The sequence below is a fragment of the Leptonychotes weddellii genome, chromosome 12 (assembly GCF_054177405.1).
Source record: "Leptonychotes weddellii isolate Sample4059 chromosome 12, ASM5417740v2, whole genome shotgun sequence".
Classification (NCBI taxonomy): Eukaryota; Metazoa; Chordata; class Mammalia; order Carnivora; family Phocidae; genus Leptonychotes; species Leptonychotes weddellii.
Genome location: NC_138380.1, coordinates 20,374,789 through 20,399,266, shown reverse-complemented (window position 1 = coordinate 20,399,266; position 24,478 = coordinate 20,374,789). Strand labels below are relative to the sequence as shown.

Sequence of the window (24,478 nt, the reverse complement as noted above, 5' to 3'; positions counted from 1 at the left end):
CAGAAGAAACATGAATACATTTATGGAATCCAAACAACTGACATTAACTATGAATTGTACTTTCTTCCCCACTGTATTCATTTCCCAGGGCTGCTGTAACAAGTTACCAGAAACTGGGTGGCTTAAAACAAGAAAAATGTATTCTCTCACAGTTACAGGGGCCAGAAGTCTGAAATCAAGGTGTCAGCAGGACTCACTCCCTCCAAAGTCTCTAATCATTTCCTTGCCTCTTCTAGCTTCTGGCAGCTTCTGGCTTCATGTCACTCCAACTTCTGCCTCCGTGGTCACATTGCTTCCTCCTCTTCTCTCTCAAAAGTCCCTCTGCTTCTCTCTTCTAAGGGTACCTCTGATTGATTTGAAGACCCGTCAGGATAATCCCAGGTAAGCTTTCCTCAAGAGCCTTCATTACATCTTTGCCATATAAGGTAGTAGTCACTCTTTTGCTATTAAGGTAGTATTCACAGTTTTTGAGGATAAGGACATGGACATATCTTTTGGGAGGCCACCATTCAACCCACTACACCCACTAACAATCATCAGACATGTAGTAGCAAAATTGATTAATTTATTATTCTATCATTATTAGAGGTGTAAGGCAAGTCCTGAAGGAAGTTACTTTGAAAGATGCTTGCAGCTATTGATGTAGTCAAAGAAGATTCAAGTAAAGAAAGTTTCAGGCTTAGGTAGAGGATTCGACATAAGGAAGCAGATGTAAAATTGAAGAATACATTTAGGTATTGGCATTTTTGTTTTTTGTTTTTTTTAAGATTTTTAAAATTTATTTATTTGACAGAGACACAGCGAGAGAGGGAGCACAAGCAGGGGGAATCAGAGAGGGAGAAGCAGGCTTCCCGCCAAGCAGGGAGCCCAATGTGGGACTGGATCCCAGGACCCTGGGATCATGACCTGAGCCGAAGGCAGATGCTTAACGACTGAGCCACCCAGGCGCCCCCAGTATTTTTTTCATACATGGGAGCACAACATGTATACTTGCTTTTATCATATTTATCCCAGAGACCTATCTTTCCATATTAATATTTTCTTGAATAAATATATTTAATAATCAAATCATTCTTCTCTAACACTGCTTTAAAGTATGTTTCAGTTAAGAAGAAAGGGTATAGGTGGGAAGAATGGTGTGTGTACGCCCACACATGCATGTATATGTGTGTGTGGTGGTGGGGATGAGGTCAAGGGAGATTTACTCAGTTCTCATAGCAATAGGCCAAAGCGATTTGAAATATAATTTCCTAACAGAAGCTCTGGACATTCAGACTCCCAGATCCTGTAAATGTAATGAGATTGTGCCTGAGTGGGCTATGGGGAGGTTTTTAGGCTGTTTGCTCCTTTACTAATTAGCCAGATTTAAATTTCAAAAAGCAAGGACTTTAAATTTTTACTTTTACATATTTTATAGAAAATAACCAAAGTCTTTCTAAGGAACTACAAGAGTACAAAAGTCATCCCATCTCTGCTCAAACACCTTTGGTGACAGTGACTTCCTTACTAAATATGACAATACCATCTGTCCCCTTGCCTCCAAATGGAAACATTAGTTTGAACATTCTGTAACTTTTTGTTCAAATGCTTAATGGAGCTGGCAGGACAAAGATCCTCCATGTGGACGCCTGTGAAAATATGTCTTCACAGTAAGATGTGAGAAAGTTTACCCAGAAAGGCCATAGAGCATAACGGCTCAGATTGAGGGTGCTCAACCCAACTTGGTGAGATATGCTATGCAGGCTCTGCATCTATTAGCTGTCTGAAGAATGACAAGTTCTCTCCTCTCTCTCTGCCTCAGATTCCCCATCTGTAAAATAGGGATAATACTACTTACCTACCTTCTAGAATTGTAAGGATTAAATGAGTCGATGTTCATATAGTGCTTAGAATAATGCTTGCTAAACGCGAGCATTCAATAATTGCTGATTACTATTATTTCCCACGTCATTCCCCTCCCTATCAAAGAATACCCAGCAAGAATAATTAATAGCATTTTAATTCTCTAGTCCAGGAATCAGCAAACTACAGCCCAGGGGCTAAATCTGGCCCACTGGCAGGTTTTATACATACAGCCCATGAGCTCAGTAAGAATGGTTTTTACATTCTTAAGTGGCTGGGGGAAAAAAATCCATGAAAGAAAAAGATTTTATGACACATGAAAATTCTATAAAATTCTAATTCAGTTTCCACGATAGTTTTATTGGAACACAGCCATGCTCACTCGTTTACATGTTGTCTATACATGCTTTCATTCTACATCAGCAGAGTCGTTGCAAAAGAGGACATAAGGCCTGAAAAGCCTTAAGTTACTGAGTTTGCTGACCCTTACTCTAGATAATTTTGTCTCCTGTCCGCTCCAGCTGGTCTTTACTGCACCCCAAGGTTCTCACTGCTGGGACCCTAGTGGCTGGCCAGAGGAAATTACCTACAAAGAACATTTTATTTTTTCTGTAACTTCCTCTACAATATTAGAGCTATAAAGGATGAAGTGAGTGCAGTGCTATACTGTTGAACTTAATGAACTAAAAAGAAAGGAAGAGAGGGAGGGACCAGAGTAGAAAGGAGGAAATCAGAGTTTTTAAATGCAACTTCTAAGAAAGATAATGATAGAATATTCTAAGTTTGGATGTTCTAAGAATGCATGCTTCAATTCTGGCAATGTTATTTTTTTTTAAAGAACAGCACAGTTTGTATTACTATTTATAAAGGAGACATAAGGATGTATATTCATAAACAGATAAAATTAAGTAGTACTATTCTTTTCTTTTGCAAGTTTTTTTTTTTTTTAAGTAATCTCTACACCCAACGTGGGGCTCGAACTCACGACCCCGAGATCAAGTCACATGCTCTTCCGACTGAGCCATCCAGGTCCCCCACCAGTGCTATTCTAATGTGAATTTGAATAGTTATCTAAATTTAACTCATCTTCCGGTTTACACAGGAAAATCTGTTCAGTTCTTACAGAATAAACATAAGATTCTTAAGTCTTAAACATTAAATGATTCTTAAGTGGACTGGTATTTAAGAAAAAATGCCTGTGTTATCAATGACTTTTTTTTTTCTAACAGCAACCTGCACTGTGTTATATAACAAAGTCTGTCTGTCAGCCCCACACCTCAGCAGCCCTCCTCCTTTCCCTGCAGGTCAGTGCGAAGCCTTTCTCTAGTGCAAAGGCTGAAGATCCACTTGATCAACGGAAAATGGTGCTGCCATTGAAATTGTTCCGATTGTCACTAGACCACTTTATGTCCTGCCTGTCTACTGACAAAGCATGCTTTCTTGTGCTTTATAGCTTTTTTTTTTTCAGCTTTATTGGGGGTATAACTGACAACACTGTAATATATTTAAAGTGTACACGTGATGACTTGACACGCATATACATTGTGAAAGAATTACCACAATTAACACATTCATCACCTCAATTTTATATATGAGAACACTTAAGTTCCACTCTTAGCAATTTTCAACTATACAATACAGTATTATTAACTATAGTCATCATGTTATACATTAGACCTCATTCATCTTATAACTGGAAGTTTGTACATTTTTGCCAGCCTCTCCCCATTCCATTTTCCCTAATCCACAAATTTATATCCTTGAAAGCAAGGCTTACTGGAGATACTTTGAATTCACAAAGCATTTTCACCTGCATTCCATCATAAATTCCTTTATGGAGCCTCCCCTTGACATTGTCATCACCTTCACAGTAACCCAAAGCAAGAAAGTGAAGCTCAGAGAATTGCCCCAAATTGCATGACCAATAAGTAGTAAGGCCAAGTTTTGAACCCACATCTTCTGGCCTCACGCCCGGGGTGTCTTCCTGAATGATTTTAGTGTTTAACAGCACCAGCTGGACAGACGGACAGAGCTGGCTTTGACTCTGCTTGTGTGAACTTGGGCAAGTTACTTACTCTCTCTGGCCTCGAGCAAACTGGAGAACATAATGGAAACTACCACACTAGTTGTAGGGAAGTAATGATGCCATGATGTGTGTGAAGTGCTCAACAAGGGGCTTGACATCAGCGCTCCTTCAGTGTTAACTAATATCTGCAATATGAAATGAAGGTCTAGTTTAGAATGATGACAACGTCAAGGGGAGGTTCCATAAAGAAATCTACAAGGGATGCTCAGGCCTTGGACTCAGCATTGGAGAGAGGAGTTAGAGATGACGGAGGGCAAGAGACTGGGAGAGCAGTGTTGCCACTGACAATGGAAACTCAGCGGCTCACAGAGGGAGAGATGCCCTCAGTCCAGAGAATAGTGCGGCCTAAAGACTGGAGCTCAAATGGAGGCCATTCTTTCTGCTGGGGGCTGTGTCATCCCAAGAGAGGTAGTCACTGACATTATCAGATGAGCCGGCAGGTGAGGAGACACTGAGGCAACAACAGCAGAGAACTGAAGACGGGACTTGGAGATCAGCCAGCACTTGGAATGCAGCAGGAGGCAGACAGACATGAGATGACTAAGTGACGTCCGGATGTAATGCACAGATCAGAAGCAAGTGGGGAGACTTAGAGGAGGAGGAGGGGAAGAGGAGAGCAACACTGACTTAGGCTCAGACATCCATGAGAACGAAGAAGTGGCCAGGCTTGCTAGAATGAACGGGATACTTCTACTGAATCATGGCCATTAGTCCACTAACGTCTCTCACTACCGCCGAGGCATACAAAAACGAGTCTAAAAAAGGTTGCTCACCCTGGAGAACACAAGTAAACATCTATCGGGATGAACTCCCAAAGCTGGAAACGGAACTGCACCTGCTGTGTAGCCTTCCTTACTCCCGTTCGGGGCCTAACAACCTTTTTTCAGGCCTTTACTCTCTTGGGGCTGTACCCGGCTCTTTATGAACATTTTCCCGGGATTTTTTTTCCCCCCACTTCAACTCTCAAAGGCTGTATGTCATTTCCCAAAAAAAGGTCCCGGAGTCTTCAACGACTTCTCCAAGCTCAGCCAGTGAGTGGCCGGGCTCCTACGGCGGAACCGGCCCCCTCCAAGCCCACGTACCACACCCGCCCGAGCACCGCCCGGTCCCGCCCCCCAGCGCGAGCCTGGGCTTCCGGGCACTCGCGGCCGTCGTCGCCGTCGCGCGAGGTGAGCTGGCCCAGCCAGCGCGGCGAGGCCGGCGGGGGACCGCGGACGGACTGCCCCGCCGGGCCCAACGGCTGGGCGCCGGGCCCCGGTGTCCCGGCAACAGGTAAACACCGCGCGGCCCCGCCCCCCGCGGCGCGCGCCGCCCGGCGTTTGTGCGCGCGGCCCTGCCGGCGCCCGCGAGCCCGGCGCACCCCCCCCGGCCCCAGTCCCCGGGGCGTGCTCGCCGTGGGTCACGCGGCCCGCGGCCTCCGTGCGGTGGGTGCCCAGGCTCCGCGTGGCGGCGGCTGGGTGGCTGGCTGCCCCCTAACCCCGCCGGGCTGCCCTGAGCGTCTCGGGCTCCTGAGAAGCGTGGCGAGGTCCCGGGCCTGCGACGGTTCGCCGGCGAGTGCGGAGGCAGCCGGGTAGGCGGCAGGGATGGGCGCGGGGGCGCCGCCCTCAGGCGATGCGGAGAACTGGGCTCTCTCTCTTTATTTCAGGATTGGGAATCCATGCCACACTCACCTGCCTGCTCGACTGAGGAATTACCATGGTAATACACGTCTTATTTAAGTATAAGAAATTTGTATATATAAAAACATGTATATAGCTTTCGCTAAATTAGTTTAATACCAGTCTGCCTCGTCGATGGGCACGTCCATCTCCTGTCGTTGGGGGGGGGAGGTGTCCAGCGTAGTGATCTGAACACTTGGGGCATAAAGATGACGGGGAGACGGGTTGCCCAGGTGGTCTGCGTGCGCCAAAGGGAACAGCGAAGCAGGATGAGGCTGAGCCCTCCTTTTGCGAGTTGGTTAGTTTTCGTTCCTTGGTTCTGTTGAGCCACTTTCATAACCATATATGTGGGAAGTAAAGAGAGGCGGGTATCATGGTGTGCAACTCCAGAGTGCCGGCATGTGTCAGCATGGACTGGCCCAGGCACTTACCCTCTGCTGCCGCTGTCCTGGGTCCTGTGCAGGATTCTCCCCTACGGATTAAGAGGCAGAAAGCCAGCGCCCATGCGACCCGGACTGCAGGCTCTAACAAGTGATTCTCTCTTCAAGTCTTAGTTGGAGGAAAGGCTTTGGAGGAAATCTTTTGTGCAGGGAATTCTTGAATTTTATGCCCAGGAAGGCTTGCAACATCCTTAAACTTCCATCTCATCCCCAAGTCGTTGGCTCACAGAGCTCCATCTTAAACCAAACCACTCCAACTTCTCACTGGATCTCTCCACCAGAGAACATTTCCCAACTGTGTTCAAAATCCAGGTCTTTTTTTTTTTTTTTAAAGATTTTATTTATTTATGTGACAGAGAGAGACACAGCGAGAGAGGAAACACAAGAAGGAGAGTGGGAGAGGGAGAAGCAGGCTTCCCGTGGAGCAGGGAGCCCGATGTGGGGCTCGATCCCAGGACCCTGGGATCATGACCTGAGCCGAAGGCAGACACTTAACGACTGAGCCACCCAGGTGCCCCAAAATCCAGGTCTTTTAACCACTTCCTTCTCAGCACTTTGCAATGGCATGTTCATTCTCCTGGCCTCGAACTCATAAGCACTACTGTTCCTCAGCCCTCATCCAGTCCCTTCGACCTGCTTCCCACCCTCGCTGCCTTCGGTCAAGTGCTGCCCTTCTTACCACCTGCCTGGACTCTGGCCGTAGTCCACTACCTCTGTCCAGGGGCTCTCCATCTCTTTTGTCCTCCTCCTCCACCAGAATGGCTGTGACCTTGTAACCCCTACCCAGGACCTCGGGAATTTCCAGTCTGCTCAACTAAGTACCGCTCAGAGCCCAAGGTAAAGGGGCCTCAACCTCTTGCGCTTTATTTGCCATATTAACTTCTCTACTTTAAACAAAATGAAACAAAAAACTCATCCCACACTAGACCCACATTCTTCTTGAAGCCTCCTGCACCTGCCCCGACTCAAGCTTTTGATCTACTTTTCTTCAACATGGGCCTAGCTCAGAAGTACCCCCTGCTGCCATATTGCTCCCAAAGCCCCCATGACCCTCTATACCTCACTTACAAGAGCTTCGCCTGTTTCACCTTGGAAAGCCTCACTCCTCACCCCCATTTGCCTCTAGTATAGAAATGTGTTTGGTGGATCTTTGTGTTCCTTCTACTTCATTGCATATAAAAGCACTAAATAGATGTCTCTTGATTTAAATTGTGTCATTCCCCTGGTTACTGTGCGTGGTTGGTACTGTCATTTTCTTTCAGAGCCTAGGGAACTGAAGCAAAACGGTTTCATAAAGCCATTTAAGCTAATGGATTCCCACTGGCCCTTGGATAAAAGTTAAACACCTTAGCTTCCAAGGCCTGCAGGCCAGAGTTGCACACTGCCTACCTTCCCAGCCTAAACTCCTCTGCGCCCCCACTGGGGTTGCCTATGGGCCAGCCACACTGACCTTTTCTGAGAGGTCCCTTCAATTTGGCCTGTTCCCTCCAGCCTCAGAGCCTTTGCACAAGCTGTTTGCCTGGGAATTCCCTGCCCCTCAGCCCACAGGCTGCTGCTCTTCAGGAACCCTTCTTCCTTCCTGTCCCAGATTAGGTCACTCCCTGTCCATCCTGTGACATTATAATGGACCCTGTGCTCTCACTCACAGGAGAATGAGTAAATGTGTTTGCAATTTCTCCCTCACTGGACTGTAAGCCTCATGAAGACAGGAGCCCAGAACTGCAGGTCCTGGTGCTCAGTAGATATTTGTTAAATATTTGTTGAACGAATGAAGAAGGCATCTTAACATTCAGAAAAGCAGATATCTACGTTTGCTTTCTAAGTCCTGAGACTGAATTGCATCTGAGTTGCAATGTATACACTCAGCAGATATCTTTCATACCTACAAATGTGCCAGACATTGGTCTAGGCCCTAGGAATTCGGTGGTGACCTCATAGACAAAATTCTGGCTAGGAAACAATAAATACATGAACAGAATAGCACAATTAAATAGTGGGGTGTGCTTGGGGTCAGTAGCTAGAAAGTGACTGGCTGAGAGGGTTGTTGGGAAACCATCCATACACCCTCCCTCCTTGCCTGGGACGGCCCCAGTTTATGTTTGTTGAAGTGTCTTGGTTTGGACAATAAATTATATTATTATATGGTCACCCTAGTTGTAGATAGAATATAGACACAGTATCTGAGAGAGTTTTCTGAAGAGGTGATATTTGAGGAGAGCCCCACACAAAGAGAAGTAACAAATGATTTCCCCTGTGAAGGTCTGCGGGAAGAGGCGGCAGCGGGGAGCGGTGGAGCAGGTTTGGGAACTAGAAGGGAGGCCAGTGTGGCGGGAGCCAGTCGTCTTCATTAAGGAGTTTGGAGAGTCTCAAGTCGGGAGCTCTGAGTTCTGGGACCGGAAACAGCCAAGAGCCATGGAGTTGTGTTGAACAGACCCAACCGGCCGAGAAACTGAAAGTTTTCACTCACAAAATTGTCTTAACAGATTTATTGAGGTGTAAGTGATGTACAATAAATTGCGCATATTTTAATGTACAATTTGATAAGTGTGGCATCTGTATGCTCCCATGAAGCCATCACTGCAATCAAGGTAACAAACATGTTGATCACCCCCAGAAGCCTCCTTTGTGCTCTTCTGGAATCAGGCCTTTTTTCTTGCTTCTCTGTGTATCGCCCTTCTCCACCTCCTATCCCGGGCAACCGCTGATCTGCCCTGTCTGTATAGATTAGTTTGTAATTTATAGGATTTTTTATATGTGGAATTATACAGTATTTATGGGGTTTTTGGTCTTGTATAATTGTTATTTTTTTAAGTAATCTCTGCACCCAACGTGGGGCTCGAACCCACAGCCCTGAGATCAAGAATCGCATGCTCCACTGACTGAGCCAGCCAGACATCTCTCACTTGTAGAATTATTTTTAAATTTGCCCATGTTGTAGTTGCAGCATGCATCAGTAGTCCTTTTTATTGCTGAGTGGTATTCCAGTGTATGGTTATACCACAGTTTGTTTATCCGTTCACTCACTGATGGACTTTTGGGCTCTTTCCAGTTTTTAGCTAGCACAAAGTTACTACGAACATTGCATGTATAAGTCTTAGAACAGATATACACTTTTATTTCTCTTGGTAAATACCTAGCAGTGGAATGGCTGGATCATATGGGAGGTGTGTTCTTAACCTTTTAAAGAAACTGCCAAACTGTTTTCCAGAGTGGCTCTTTCATTTTGGATTCCCACCGGCAGTGTGAGAGAGTGCCAGATCCCCCACATCTTCACCAACACTTGGTCCGGTCAGTGTTTGTAACCTGAGCCATTCTAATGAATGTGCGCTGGTATCTCATTGTGGTTTTAATTGGATTTCCCTAATGTTGAGTATCTTTTCTTGTGCGCATTGGCCATATGTATATCTTCTTTGGGAAAGTATCTGTTCAAATCTTTTGACCACATTTTGTTGTTTTTTTGTTTTCTGGTGTTTTTACTGTGTTTTCAGAGTCCTTTATCCATTCTGGATATAAGGGCTTTATCAGATATATGATTTGCAAATATTTTCTCCCAGTCTGCTTTTCATTTTCTTAGCAATATCTTTTGAAGAGCACAAGTTTTTAATGTTGATGGTGAATTTATCAACTTGTCCTTTTATGGATTGTGCTTTGATGTCAGATCCAAGAAATCTTTGTCTAACCTAAGGTCATAAAGGTTTTCTCCTGTATTTTCTTCTAGGACTTTTATACTTTTCGGTTTTATATTTAGGTATATGAGCCATTTTGAGTTAATTTTTGCATATGGTACAAGCATGGATTGAGCTTCATCTTTTTGCAAATGGATATGCATTGTTCCAGCCCCATTTTTTGAGGAAATTATTGTTGCTGGATTGTTGAGCACAATGGTCAAGAAAGAATTCTTGAGACGTTTTAAGTGCAACTTAGTAAGTTTATTTAAGTAGCACAGGGACAGGACCCCTGGGCAGAAAGACATCTGTTGTACAAAGCTGGTGGTTATATGCTTAGTGCTCAAGGGGGAGGCGATGTGAGGGGAGTATTAGATCAGAAATGTTTTCTTTGAATTTCTACTCATAAAACTACTTTCACAAGATTTCTCTGGCGCTTATCATTCAGCTCAGTATTAACTATCGGTGAGATTTACAGGCAGTCATGAGACCCTTTAAGGATGTAGCAACCAGTGTGTATTTGATCCTTATCGGAACTATGCAGGCTATAGGTCAGCCTTCTGGGCTAAAGAACATTTTTCTGCTTCTATCCGTCGTCAGTTATCCGTGCTCTATTGAATTGCTTTTGCACTTTTATTGGAAAGCAGTTGTTCGTCTATGTGTGGACCTATTTTTGCACTGTTTATTCTGTTCCATTGATCCATTTGTCTATCTTGACACCAATACCATACTGTCTGGATACTGTAGCTGTATAATAATTCTTGAAATAAGGTAGCATTCGTCCTTCGACTTTGCTCTTTTTCAGAGTCCTTTGCATTTCCATATGAATTTTAGGTCAGTTTGCCAATTTCTACAAAAAGATGAGAACTTGGAATAAAAATATCAAACCTTTGTGTGAGTTTTAGTTATAAGCAAACTATTTTAGAGATGAAAACACTTTTTGGGGGCAGTTATTCCAGGTATGTCCTATGGTTGACATGCAAAAAAGTATAAAATCATAAATAAAGCCAAGACCCCCAAATTTTAAGAGTTTATGGATCCTACACTCCAAGGGGATCTTTTATCAGGAGGTACAGTTATCATATGGGTTTTCATATTGTTGGTTTTTTTTTTTAATTTGGATTTCCACATGAAAGCCAGGCCACTGTGTTGCAAGATACTTCTCATCTTCATTCCTGAGTTTTGTATCTAGGAGTGTATTCCATTTCACTTAATAAAAATGTATTTTAGTGTTTTTAATACATTGAGTATGTTTCTCTTTGTTTAGCCTGGGACATTTTTAAAGTGAGATGCTATCAACATGGCATCTATTTTATACAAATATTTAGCCCTTGCAGATGTTCTTGATAACTTACACAGTCCTCTCCTTTCCCTTGCCTACAAGAGACACTTTCTAAATGATACACCTCCATCTGTTACTTTACGGGGGGGTCCTAGACATCGAGAAGTCAGCTCAGCTTTGTGTGGCTCTAGCGAAACGTCAGACAGTTTGTTCCCACGTTAGGCTGGTGACCGTTCCTTTTCCCAGAAGGCACTGGCCTGGCAGCAAGGTCATGGCCGGAGCACAGGTGCTGAGCTGGTAGATGCTGGTTTGCACGGTAACCGTGCTGAGCCTCCACTTTTTCATGTTGAAGACAGGAATAATGCCTCTGTCCCTCAAAACTCAGCTTGGAGGATTAGTGGTGATAAAGTGATGGGGACAACCACTTACTGTTTCCTTCATGTCAGACACTATGCTAAGTGCCTTGTATTTGTCTCAACCCTCCTGACTGCTAAATGGGAGGGTGACTACAGCGGAACAAATGCCAAAATATGTGTCGGCATCCAATTATGTAATGTTTTTTTTTGTTGTTGTTGTTTTTTAAAGATTTTATTTATTTATTTGAGACAGAGAGAATGAGAGAGAGCACATGAGAGGGGGGAGGGTCAGAGGCAGAAGCAGGCTCCCCGCCGAGCAGGGAGCCCGATGCGGGACTCGATCCAGGGACTCCAGGATCATGACCTGAGCCGAAGGCAGTTGCTCAACCAACTGAGCCCCCCAGGCGCCCAATTATGTAATGTTTTTAATTAAGTTTTTATTATGAAAGTTTCTATACATACACAAAAATAGAATAGTAAAATGAATCCCCATATACCCATTTCTCAAACTCCGAAATTGTCAGGATTTTGCCACATTTGCTTCATGTGTCTTTTGGGGGGAAGTAGGGGAGCTGCAGTATTTTAAAGCAAATCTGAGGCCTCCTTTCAGATTTTAGTGTGCATCTCTGAAACGTGTAAACGTTTTCTTCCATGACCCAATGCCATTATCACACCTAACAGGATTAATAATTCCTTGATATTACCAAATATCCCTGGTTGCCTAAAAATGTCTTTTTACAGTTTGTTCAAATCAATGCAGACAAGGTCCACCCCATCGTTAGATTAGGTTGGGTCTCTCTTTTTTTGTTTGTTTGTTTGTTTTTTAAAGATTTTATTTATTTATTTGACAGAGAGAGACACAGCGAGAGAGGGAACACAAGCAGGGGGAGTGGGGGAGGGAGAAGCAGGCTTCCAGCCAAGTAGGGAGCCCGATGCAGGGCTCGATCCCAGGACCCCGGGATCATGACCCTAGACCAAGGCAGACACTTAACGACTGAGCCACCCAGGTGCCCCTGGTTGGGTCTCTTTTAATCTGGGTCCTTCATACACATTTGTTGAATTAGACTGCACGCAACTTCTCCTCTCACTCCATGCAAAAATTTTTGTTACTGTTACAGTTTTTTGGTTTTCAGGAGTTATTTTTCTTATGTTCAAAAGGAAATGTTGAAAATTATTTCAAGGTTATAAAAACTAATTTATGCCCTGTATATACTTGTCTTTGAAAGCCAGGTAAAGGGAAACGAGGAAAAGGCCAAGGCAAGTCTCGCAGGAAGAAACAGAAGAAACCGGAAGTGGACGTTCTCAGCCCTGCTGCCATGCTGAACCTCTACTACATTGCTCACAACGTGGCCGACTGCCTGCAGCTGCGGGGCTTCCGCTGGCCAGGTGCTCCCAAAGCAAAGAAAGGGAAAAACAAGACTTAATAGCATTTCACAGAGAGCAGAACTTGGGGAAGAGGAATCAGGATAACACAACTACTGCAAGCAAAATAGACTTTACTGAAGACAATTTGAGATGCAAGCTAAGTGTGCTTTTCTATGGTAGTTAAGGATAAAGAAATGCATTTTACTTGCCAGCTAAATTCAGCTATAGTTAGAAGAGGTCAAGGGGGGAAAAAGTCCGAGTAATTCCTACCAAGCGTGGTGGAATTGATAGGACTTTAAAAATTATTATAATTCTGGGTCAGAATAAACTTTGTTCTCAAAAGGCAGTTCTAGCCTGCATGAATGATTTTCTTTTGCCTAAACGGGTTTGTTACATAGAAAAGGCATGCCTGGGGCACCCGGGTAGCTCCGCTGGTTAAGTGGCAGACTCTCCATTTTGGCTCAGGTCTTGATCCCAGGGTGGTGAGTTCAAGCCCCTGCCTCAGGCTCCACGCTGGGCATGGAACCTACTTAAAAAAAAAAAAAAGACATGACAAAAAGCACAGGATTTGCTTATGAACAGCCTTCTCTTGGGCACTGTTTCCTTTTTTCATCTTTTTCGGGAAAAATAATGAATACTTTGTTTCTATAATTTTTTCTTCTCAGCAGTCTGACTCTTGGCTGATTTTAATTAGCCAGGGATGCCGGTGAAGACTGAGATCATCACTCTGACCTTGCTAGGGCATATAAGCAAATGACTCAAAGGAGCTGACAAGGAACCGTGTCCCGGTGCCGGGAAAGGGAGCAAATCAGCACACATCTCTCCCTTCTTTCCATTTCACTGGACTCTTCCCCACGCTTTTCCTCCACACTTACATCTTCCTTCCACCTTCTGCGGGCTTCCTTCTAAACGTGGCTGACCCTGAGTTATGGAACAGGTGCTAGAAACTTGCCATGGGCATTCTGCTGCTATTCCATGATCCACGTAAGAGATAAAACTCCAGTTCTTTCTCTTCAGTCCAAAAGGCCTAAAAGCCCCAAATGTGAAACTTGGAAGGAAAGGCATTTGAAGTATAAACACCATCTCTGAATCACCTAGCATCCCGTCCCTGCTCCTGCTGTGTCTTCCTGGCATGTCGCACCACGCTCCCAGTGCTGACAACCTGCACTGGGCTCTCCAGTCACAGCTGTGGGCCTGAAGTTGACGCCTCTAAGGCAGGGATGATCTCGTTTGTCTGAATTGCTTGTAACGATGCCGCAGGTTGCCTGGTGAGGCTCTCAGAGATTCACGAAGTCTGCTAAGAAAGGCTGCAACCTAGGACTCTGGATTTCATAAATACCAGAGGAAAAAAGGCAATCACACGAATCCTTGTACTAGAGAAGTGGGGTGCTCGCGCTGCACGTGAGCTTGCTGTCAGTGACATTCCTCTATGACTGTCCCACCTGCGCAGACGTCGTGTGAGACCCTGACTAGTGGCCAGAGGAGCCCTCGCTCGCTCGGGTGAAGGTTGGTGCTGCTCTTAAGCTGAAGGGGGGCCCTGTGGGTTCTCTGTGGACGGGCTTTGGAAAGGGAGCACCTTCCCACTCTGCTAGACACTGCCGGGACGGACCCAAGTGGTTTCTGTTTGTGGAGATGCAAACTCCAGTTCAGTCCTTCCCGAACCTGAGCAAGCAGCACCTGGAGGACGTGTCAAAGCGCACAAGGATGGGAGTCGGGAATTTGCTGGACCGCATCCGGGGAGGAGCTGGGCTCTAGTTAATGCGGCCTAACCAGGGGCTGAGATGCTTGTTGAGTCTTTCAACTTGTAGGGTGTCTCACGCCCTCCTCTGCCTCGCTCGGCTCGGAGCTTGTATCTGAGCAGTAATGCTTATTGGAACGCTGGGGAGGTGGCATTTGCAGAGGCTTTTTCTGATCTTGTCCCCAGCACGGATGACATCATCTAGGGAGCTACAGAGACATGCCAGGCGGCAGACATTTAAAGGCTAAGAAGATCATCTGGAAGTGGAAATGCTTTCTTCTCTTGAGATGGTTAAACGATGAGCAGAAAGGCTATTTAGCACTGGAATCGAGGAAGTACTAATGGGATCTGATGGGGCACGGTTTACACCGAGTGGAGGAGGCTGATGCGCAGGTCCCGTCATGATAGGGGGCAGTTAGTCTCTGTTTCCCCTTCGCTGGTGTGTCTGCTGTGTTATCATGGCAGAGACACTGCAGACCAGAAGTCCACAAAGAACATTACTGGGAAAGTGAGGAAAAAATGAATATAGGCTTAAAATAATACTGTATTGATGTAAATTTCTTGGCCATGATAATCTTATCGTGGTTATATGCCAGAATGTTCTTGTCCTCAGGAGCTAAATTATTTAGGTGGAAGGGTAACGATGTATGCAACTCACTTTGAAATGCTTCAGGAAAAAAGTGTGCATATATGTGTGTGTGTATAAAATATATACTTTAACATGTTGCCACATTTGCTCACTATGATTACATGTATATAGGAAATATATACATCCATATATGTATGTTTACATATGGATACATGTGTATACACAGTTTGTGCAAATATGACAAAATGTTAGTTCCTGAATCTAGGTCAGTGGTTCTCAACTGGGGGTTGTTCTGCCTCCCGAGGGACATTTGGGGATGTCTGAGATATTTTTACTTGTCTCAGTTAAGGGGATGCCACCAGCATCTAGTGGGTAGAGGTCAGGAATGCTGCTGAACATCCCACAATGCACTGGACAGGCTCCCACAACAACAAATTCTCCAGCCCCAAATGTTACAGTGCCAAGGTTGAGAACGCTGATCTAGGTAAAGGGTCTGTGTGTTCACTGTACTTTCTTTCAACCTTTCTATAGGCTTGAGATTTAAAAAAAAAACAAAAGTAGTGTTTAAAAAAAAAGGGAGAGAGGAAAGATGTGTGACAGAAAGGTGAGGAAGTGAAGAAAAAAGCATAAGCAAATTCTTTTCCAGGATCTTGTCTATAAGGGGATGAATTACAGCTAGGGGAAAAGACAGCACTCCTGTCAACCACGCTAACCGCCCCCCCACCCAATCCCATGAAGAATTATCCTGGTGTTCATGTTTAGTAATACCTGACCAGTAATACCAGTCCCATTCCTCAGGCACAGCTGGTTGGACCAGCGGGAGGCTCCTGACCCCTGAAAACTCATCCACTGGCTGTTACGACGAGCCTGGTCTATTGTAAGACCAGGTGGGTCCATCAGAGTCTCTGTCTGTCCTGTAAAGACCCGGAGAACGAGGCACGTAGGAAGCTGACGCTTGGAGGAAGCATAGAAAGAGACCACAGGCTACAGCTGGAGCCTCAGGGGTCCCCCACAAGTTGAAGTTGCGGAAAAGCAGAAACCTACAGTAAGCAGAACTCAGGAGGTGGAGGAGAGATGTGTGGAGCCCAGAGGGAGGACACGGCCGTGCCCCGGACCACTTCTCTCCTTCCCGCTCCCCGCTCCTCGGCCTTGGCGACTGCACTGGGTGTGGGCACCTGTCTGTAAGCCACGAGGGAGGTGAAGCCGACCTTCTCCCTGGGAGACACGCGGTGGTCGTGGGAAATCCAGGGAGTGGTCCTGCAGGCACCAGGGAATTTGGGACTAGGGCTCAGAGAGACAGGTTGGCCAGGAGTGTAGGTTTAGATGTATTCAATGCAAGCTCATGGTTGGAACCAAGGGCTAGTCAGTTGTAGAAATAAGAAAGTTGTGCTGAGTCAGGAGCCATGGGGACAGTCTCCTTTCATGGGACAGAAGGAAGAGGAGGGGCTGTCAGAGATGGAGGAGGAGGGTGAGGAAGCCTGGAGAAAAGGGGGGTCTGTGGGGCCACATGCAGCAGAGATGTCCGGGAGGGTGAGAGAATGGGAACAGGGATCATGATCTGTTGGATGAGGGGTCCTCCTGCGTCCGGCTTCTCTATAAAATAGGGGATGAGCGTAAACATGGAAGGGAGGACCGAGGGGCTTCGGCTACTGGTGCACAAAGGCAAACCTCCTGTCAGAATCCAGGTCTGTCCCCGGCCCTGCAGTGTGTTCCTTATCTCCCCCTGGTGGTGGGAGGATGCGGCGTGTGTCCCTGAGTTTCTGTGAGAGCCCGGAGATGCCCCAGCTTAAAGCAGGGTCACCGCAGTGGCCACGCGCTCCCGGTGGCTGGCAGCCATGCACGCAGCGCCACCTGCTGTTGGTTTTGGGGGCTGCATCATGTCTTGCCGGTCAAAGCCAACTTGGGCGTCACTTGACCTTTCTTACCTTGATAATCCTATATTGGCTGTTGCCCTCTAAAAATATGGTATGATCATGTGACCCTTCTGCCTTAAACATTCCCATGGTGACCCATTGCTCTTGGGATAAGACCAGACTTCCCACCAAGGTCCACAAGCGCTGAGTGGTTCGGGGCATTGCCTCCTGCCCGCCTCCCAGCACGTCTGCGCCCTCTTCTCGGCATTCCAGCCACTCTGGCTCCCTTCTGCCTCAGACATTTTACTCATATTGTTCCCTCTGTGTGGGACACGAGTCTCCCTTTCCCCTGACTGACTCCCGGCCACCCTTTAGGTCCCAGCTTCGTATCTTCCAAGAGAAGTCTCCCGGATCCTGGGCCAAAGCCGGTCATGTGCCCTATGTGCTCTGCGGGACTCTGTATGTCTCCATACTTTTTTTTTTTTTAGATTTTATTTATCCACTTGACAGAGAGCACAAGCAGGGGCAGCGGCAGGCAGAAGGAGAGGGAGAAGCAGGTTCCTCGCCGAGCAGGGAGCCCGATGCGGGACTCCATCCCAGGACCCCGGGATCATGACCTGAGCTGAAGGCCGACGCTTAACCCACTGAGCCACCCAGGTGTCCCATGTCTCCATACTTTTACAATTAAATGGCTGATCGATAAATGGTTATCTTCCTTGCTAGAATGCAGTTCTCTGCTAGCAGGGCTGGTCGGCTTGTTGATGGCTTCCTTGGGCCCTGTGACATCATAACCAGCACTCTGGCATATAAATATTTGTTGAAGGATTTTTCTAACAAGCTATTTATGCTACAGTAACAACCCCCAAATCTCAGTGGCTTAAAACAACAAAGGTTTATTTCTTATTAAAGCTTTAGTTCCTGGAGGGCTGACCCAAAGGTTTCTTTCTCCCTCGGGCTCCATGTCCATTGAGGGTGGGCCGGGGGCCTGCCTCCAGGGACCCGGGCTTACAGAGCAGCCAGCATTTGGGGTGTCATAGGCTGCCAGGCAGAGAGAAAGAAAGAAAGAAAATGTGAACTGCACACGGGTTCTTAAGGTTCCCACCCAGAAGTGACAGGTCACTTCTCATTTTATTGGCCAAAACAAGCCACGTGGCCACAGCTCACTTTAAGAGAGGGGGGAAATGCAATGCCCCACGTGCCCCACAGGGGAACCACAAATATTTGCGGGATAGCACTAATAACTATCTGAAGCACGCATTGCTTCTGTAATAAAAACGACTCAGAAAACAAAAAAAAGGAATACAACAAAAAGGCTGAGAAACGAGTGGTCCAGAGAGGCAGCTTCAAGAAGAAATGCATCCTCAGGATGCTGCAGCTGTGCTCTTGTGTTCTGTTTATTGAGCCACCTGTAGAGGTGACCAAGGGGTTAGGATACCTGAGCAAAGCAGAAGTTTTGTTTTGTTTTAATATTTATTTATTTGAGAGAGAGAGAGAGCGCGAGCACAAGTGGGGGAGGGGCAGAGAGAGAGAGAATCTCAGGCGGACTCCGCGATGAGTGTGGAGTCCAATGCGGGGCTCGATCCCAGAATCCTGAGACCATAACCTGAGCTGAAACCAAGAGTCTGATGCTCAACCAACCGAACCGCCCAGGCGCCCCTAAAGCAGAGTTTTAAGTCTTAAAACTCTTCTTAGCTCTATCACATCTTCTTCTCCAACTTCTAGAGAAACCATTCAAATAAGATGATTGTTCTTAAATATTTTATTTTTATTAATGTTTAAATTTATCACAATGAAACTCATAATCCAGCAATTACACTATTTGTATTGAGACTATGCTTCCTGATTTCCTGTGTAAAAAAGAAAGCCCAAGATTTTGTCAGTTGCCAAAAAAAAAAATCTGAGCCCAACCTTTCCATTTGTTGAAGACAGAAGAGCACTGAAAGAGTCCCATGAAGCATGGATTCCTGCTCTGTGCTGTCTTCTTGGTGACCCCCCCCGCCCCGAGTCATGGAGCCTTGGCTGTGACCCATCACAGGAACCCCCTCTATAGCCTGCTCTCAGAGCAGCATTTGGCCAGAGGTGGCCTCCTGGTGGGTTTCACCCGGCTCTCCCTCTGCCTCCATGGCTACAAACGGGTTCACCCGCTCTGCCCCATGGCAGCCTTACACACTCTGAGAGACTGTTCTTGGTGGAGAGGACACGCGTTCTGCTCCAGGCCAAACACCCCAGTCCCTTCAACCGCTTTTTACTTAACATGACTCCTCTTGGTCACCCTATTCTGGATCCTCCAGGGTGTCATATCTCCTGTGGCTAGTAGGATGGGGCACCCACGTTTCCCATGCCAGTGAGGCCCTGGCCCCCTGAACTCTAGACTTTAGACCATCTTTCCAGTCCAGGCTGACATGAGGCTTTTGGAATAGATTCTTCATTTAAATAGCTTAAGGCTTGGTGTGGCCATTGTAGAACATAATTCGGTGGTTCCTTAAAAAGTTAAACATAGAGTTACCATACGATCCAGCAATTCCACTAACAGGTATGTACCCCAAAGAGTTGAAAGCAGGGAGCCAAACAGATACTTATACACCAACATTCGTGGCAGCACTATTCACAACAGCCAAAAGGTGGAAGCAGCCTAGGTGTCCATCAACAAGTGAATGGATAAACGAAATGTAGTCTCTGTAGACAACGGAATAGTATTCAGCCTGAAAAAAGAAGGAAATTCTGGCTCAGGCCGCAACATGGATGAACCTTGAAAATGTTATGCTACATGAACTAAGCCAGATTCAAAAGGACAAATATGGTATGACTCACTTGCATGAGTTCTCTCGAATAGGTACACTCATAGGGATGGAATGTAGACTAGTGGTTGCCACGGGCTGAGGGGAGGGCAGAAAGGAAAGCTACTGTTTAATGAGTTTCTCTCTTAGATGATGAAAAAAATGTAAATGGACAGTGATGGGAGCGCCTGGGTGGCTCAGTCGGTTGGGCATCTAACTCTAGATTTTGGCTCAGGTCATGATCTCAGGGTTGTGAGATTGAGGCCCCAGCAGGCTCTGCACTGGGCATGGAGCCTGCCTGGGATTCTCCCTCTCCCTCTCCCCCTCCCTCCCCAAAAGAAAATTTAAAAAATGGGCAGTGATGATGGTTGTACAACGTTGTGAATGTACCCAATGCCACTAAACCAGTTACTTAGAAATGGTTAAAGTGATAGATTTTTTGTTGTGTATATTTTACCACAATGAGAAAACACAAAATCCACCAAGGCTCTTTTTTCTCGATCTCCTGTAGGAGTGGGAGGGAAGGGACAGCTTATGCAGCACAGACTTCCCACAAGAGGCTTTCTCTCTGCAAGTGAGCAGTGGTGGGGGGTGGGAAGCAGATGTGATCCCCCCAGCTCCCAGGACTCCTTCCTCACCCGGCTCCCTCCCTCTGCACACAGCCTTATTTCTCCTCCTTTTCTTGTGACTCAGAGAAACCAGGGCACTCTTTCTGGCCTCCTGCACAACTCCACTCGAGGCCCCCGAACCACATCACAGGCCACTGCCCCCTGGACCACCCACCCCTTGACCTCTGCCTGCCTTGACCCACTTCCCACAGAAAACATTTCATCCCTGGCCTTGCTTGACATTCCCTGGTTCAGAGTCTGCACTTCCTACCTGCTAATTCACACCTTGGATCTGTTACTCTGTGAACAGCCTCCCCCAGTTACATCAACCTGTGTTTTCTCTCCTGGATGAGGATGTAAAATGCATTAACGATAAATGAGGCAGAGAAGCTGTGACTGAGAGGTCAGGCTCATGGCAGGCTCAGCACAAGGCGAGCGTGCAGGACTCTGAAGGCTGGGCAGACTCGGGCCTGCCAGCTCATCAGCTTCAGGCCCCTGCCAGCGGGTGACCCTCAGGCAGTGGCTTCTTGGACCTCCTGGTCCCTGGCTTCCGGGACACTGGTCACCATCGTACCGACCATAGTCGTATTTGCCACGCATGGTCACTGGGAGAGCTGTGAAAAGCAGTGTCCTCCCATCTGGGCCCACCTGTTGGCTATGGGAACTGAATCGCCCAGTGCCATTTGGTCCCTTCTCTGTCTCCAGGTGTCCTTCAGCCTTGACTTCTTTGGCAGTCTGACCCCAGGTGTGTGCAGCCCATAGGCCTCTGTTCTGTCAGACCGCTGAGCTCCATCCGCACCGCTGAAGTCACCTTCCGAGAACCTACCAAGGATGGCAGCCCGCTGCTGTGCGTGTGCGTTTGCGTCTGCGTGTGTGTGCGTGTGTGTGCGTGTGTGTGTGTACTGCATTTTCCTTATCCATTCGTCTACTGATCGACACTGAGGTTGCTTCCATACTTTGGCTATTGTAAATAATACCGCCATAACCATAGGAGTGCATATCTCTTTTTGAATTAGTGTTTTCATTTTCTTTGGGTAAATACCCACTAGTGAAATTATTAGATCATATGGGACTTTTTTGTTTATTTGTTTTATTTTAAGATTTTATTTATTTGAGAGAGAGAATGAGAGAGAGAGAGAGCACATGGTGGGGTGAGGGTCAGAGGGAGAAGCAGGCTCCCCACTGAGCAGGGAGCCCGATGTGGGGCTCGATCCCAGGACCCTGGGATCATGACCTGAGCCGAAGGCAGTCGCTTTAACCAACTGAGCCACCCAGGCGCCCTCTATTTTTAATTTTTTGAAGAACTCCCATAGTGTTTTCCACAGTGGCTGCACCAATTTGCATTCCCACCAATACTGCATGAGGGTTCCTTTTTCTCCACATCCTCATCAACACTTGTTTTTTCTTATCATTCTGATATTGGCCATTCTAATTGGTGCGAGGTGATATTTCACTGTAGTTTAGATTTGAATTTCCTGATGATGAGTGATGTTGAGCATCTTTTCATGTGTCTGTTGGCCATCTTATTAGAAACTAATTTAAAAAAAAAAAGCGTCATAGTCTTAGTGAAGGGTAATTTCCAGATGCTGAACTGAATGTTTGTTGAATTATAATCTTTTTTTTTTTGAATTATAATCTTTTTAACGTATGGTTTCGTTGTCTTCACAGCTGTTTGTTAATAGCTGTGTGGTATTCCATTCACTTGCTGTATTGTAGTTAACCTGAGGATCCATCATAGCGGGATGTTTATAATGCTGCCAATTTTTGCTGTTATATGTAATGCTGGATGACTGCCTTTTTGTGTATAGATTTGTTTTGAATGATTTTCTTAGAACAAATTCCCATGAGTGGGATTATGGGGTCAAAATATAAAATTCTTTTATGGGGCACGCTGTTTTCCGGAGGGACAGGAACTGGTGGTTGGGGCCACTGGCAATGACTTGATTCTCACCCTGCACTTGAGCCCAGCTTGCTTCTGCCGGAGAAGGCTCGGCGACATGCTGCTGCCCAGGGACCGACTCGGCGTGACCGGTTAAAACAAGGTCCCAGTGCCGCTGTCTGCTGCTCGAGTTTGCACCGATGTACAAAGCGCATCCCACTGGCCCAGGAGTGAGGATGTCTTTGCAAAAGGTAGGTTTACTGAGCTTGGAGGTCAAGTGCGTGGGCTGTGGAGCAAGATGTTTGTCATCAAGCCCCAGCCCCACTGGGTAGTTAGGTGTGTAACTTTGGGTCAAGTTGCCTAATACCCCTGGCTGTTTTCTCATTTGTAAAATGAAAGCGTAAAGGAGAAGGTATATTGCGAGGATGAAATGAGGGAATACACGCCACGTGTGCAGCCCAGTGCCCAGCACGTGGTAGGCACACAACACGTGCCGTGTCCGTCTAGCGGTAGGACTTGGTGGAGAGTGAGTCTCTGACGCAGCCTGCTCTTCAGACTGTGAGGCTGGCTTCTTCCTGCCTCCGAGTTGGTTCCCACACACAAATCCTCTGGAAGGAACTCTTTTAAAAATTCTCAGCCTAAACTTCATTTTGTACTTGAGAATGGAAAGCTTGAAGTCAAATCAATTAACAAAAGGGACTCTGCAGAGAGTTCTGAAGAAGCATGTGTATGTCCTTGAACTCAAAGAGCTTACATTTTTCCAGCATTCACCTTTGAGAGAGAGAATCAATGCACAGACCTCGGCTCTGCGATTGCAGGGAACGCGTGATCAGTTGGCACTGCCCCGTCACTGGAGGGTCGGGCTGGGGAAGTGGGGATGACTACAGTTGTGTGGCAGGCGTGAACAAATCTATCTTCAAGTCTGAAGGAAGGACTATGCATTTAAAACTAATGTACTGGGGCGCCTGGGTGGCGCACTCAGTTAAGTGTCGGGCTCAGGTCATGATCTCAGGGTTGTGAGATGGAGCCCTACTTGGGGCTCTCACGAGGCACAGAGTCTGTTTGGGATTCTCTCTCTCCCTCTCCTTCTGACCCTTCTCTCTCTCTCTCAAATAAATTAAAAATAAGTCTTTAAAACTAATGTAATCACTGAAGAGTGACAGTTAATAGAACTGAATCTTTAAAAAAACTATACACCTTTTTTATTTTTCAAAATAAAATTCAGAGAACCAAATGAAACTATTGGTTTCTAGGTCCCATTCCATTGTTAAACTATCAAAGCTCTGTTGAGGCTGTCCCTGTGGACGTGGGTTTTGTTTTGCACACGACACAAAACTGAGCTCCATAAGATTCGCTGTTTAAAGACATTCCTGTTCTCATGGTAACTGATGGTCCATCAGCACCAAAATATATAAAAGGCAGCGGGGCAGCATGAAGATGTTACTACAACAACTGGAATTTAGAGTATACATTTTTAAAGGACTGTGGGAGGGCTTAATTTCACTTCACTTTCTTCAAGAAAGCCTGGGTAGGATGAGTCAGGCATTTCAGAAAACAGGGGTGCCCTGGGGTCCGGGGTGTGGGCTCACGCGGTCACAGCACTGGCCAGAAGACTGGTGACAACAGAGTGTTGGCTACAGAATTCTGTGAAATCACCTCAGCAAAACGTTGCTCCATCAGAAATCATACAAAGATTTGGTTGTGTTGGGAGCAGGCAGGATTAAGGAGTGAGTATTACAAGAGAACTCTCAATTTTTAGCCTTCATGGAATTTGCAGATAAGAGATGACCAGGAAGGGGCACCGGGGTGGCTGAGTCGGCTAAGCATCTGCTTTCGGCTCAGGTCATGATCCCAAGGTCCTGGGATCCAGTCCCGCATCGGGCTCCCTGCTCAGGGGGAGCCTGCTTCTCCCTCTCCCTCTGCCTCTCCCACTGCTTGTGCTATATGTCAAATAAATAAATAAAATCTTGGGGGAAAAAAAAAAGATGACCAGGAACAAATCAACTTGCTTTAAAAAATGTCCATATTAAAATAAATAAGCAAATAGTTCATTCTCCACAGTTTGGAATGTACAGGTACTACTAGGAACTTGAAAAGGAGATGACATTTCCATTTTCCTCCAAGGATGTGAATTTATTTCTCATTCTGGGCCTCACAGAGCTGAAAATAGTCTGTCGTGTGAAGCTGAACACCTCCAACTTCAGTATTGGGGCTACAGCAGGTCGGCGGACCCAGCCGAGGGGTGCCAGCCCTCTGTGTGTGGCACCAAAAAGAGCTGCTCCCACTCTGGGGCTGGTATTTGTGTCCCGGGGCCCTGGTCGCCTGCTTCCAGCGGTTAGT

At 46.4% G+C, this 24,478-nt stretch overlaps 1 protein-coding gene across 11 annotated transcripts; it reads left to right on the top strand.

Moving 5' to 3' along the window:
- Positions 1-4,568: 4,568 nt before the first annotated feature.
- SMKR1 (small lysine rich protein 1) lies at positions 4,569-13,253 on the top strand. 11 transcript variants are annotated; one of them, XR_014139142.1, is made up of 5 exons: positions 4,569-5,200; positions 5,574-5,626; positions 8,286-8,519; positions 9,235-9,314; positions 12,556-12,696. XR_014139142.1 is itself a non-coding variant. In XM_081800103.1 (3 exons), the coding sequence occupies exons 2-3, from the start codon at positions 5,624-5,626 to the stop codon at positions 12,751-12,753; spliced, it is 201 nt and encodes a 66-aa protein (XP_081656229.1). In that variant the 5' UTR covers positions 5,056-5,200; positions 5,574-5,623; the 3' UTR covers positions 12,754-13,253. The 11 variants fall into 11 exon arrangements, 5 of the variants coding, with proteins under 5 accessions (XP_081656229.1, XP_081656230.1, XP_081656231.1 ...); XR_014139143.1 differs by lacking the exon at positions 8,286-8,519; XR_014139144.1 differs by lacking the exon at positions 8,286-8,519 and having other exon boundaries at positions 12,560-12,693.
- The last annotated feature ends 11,225 nt before the right edge of the window (positions 13,254-24,478 follow it).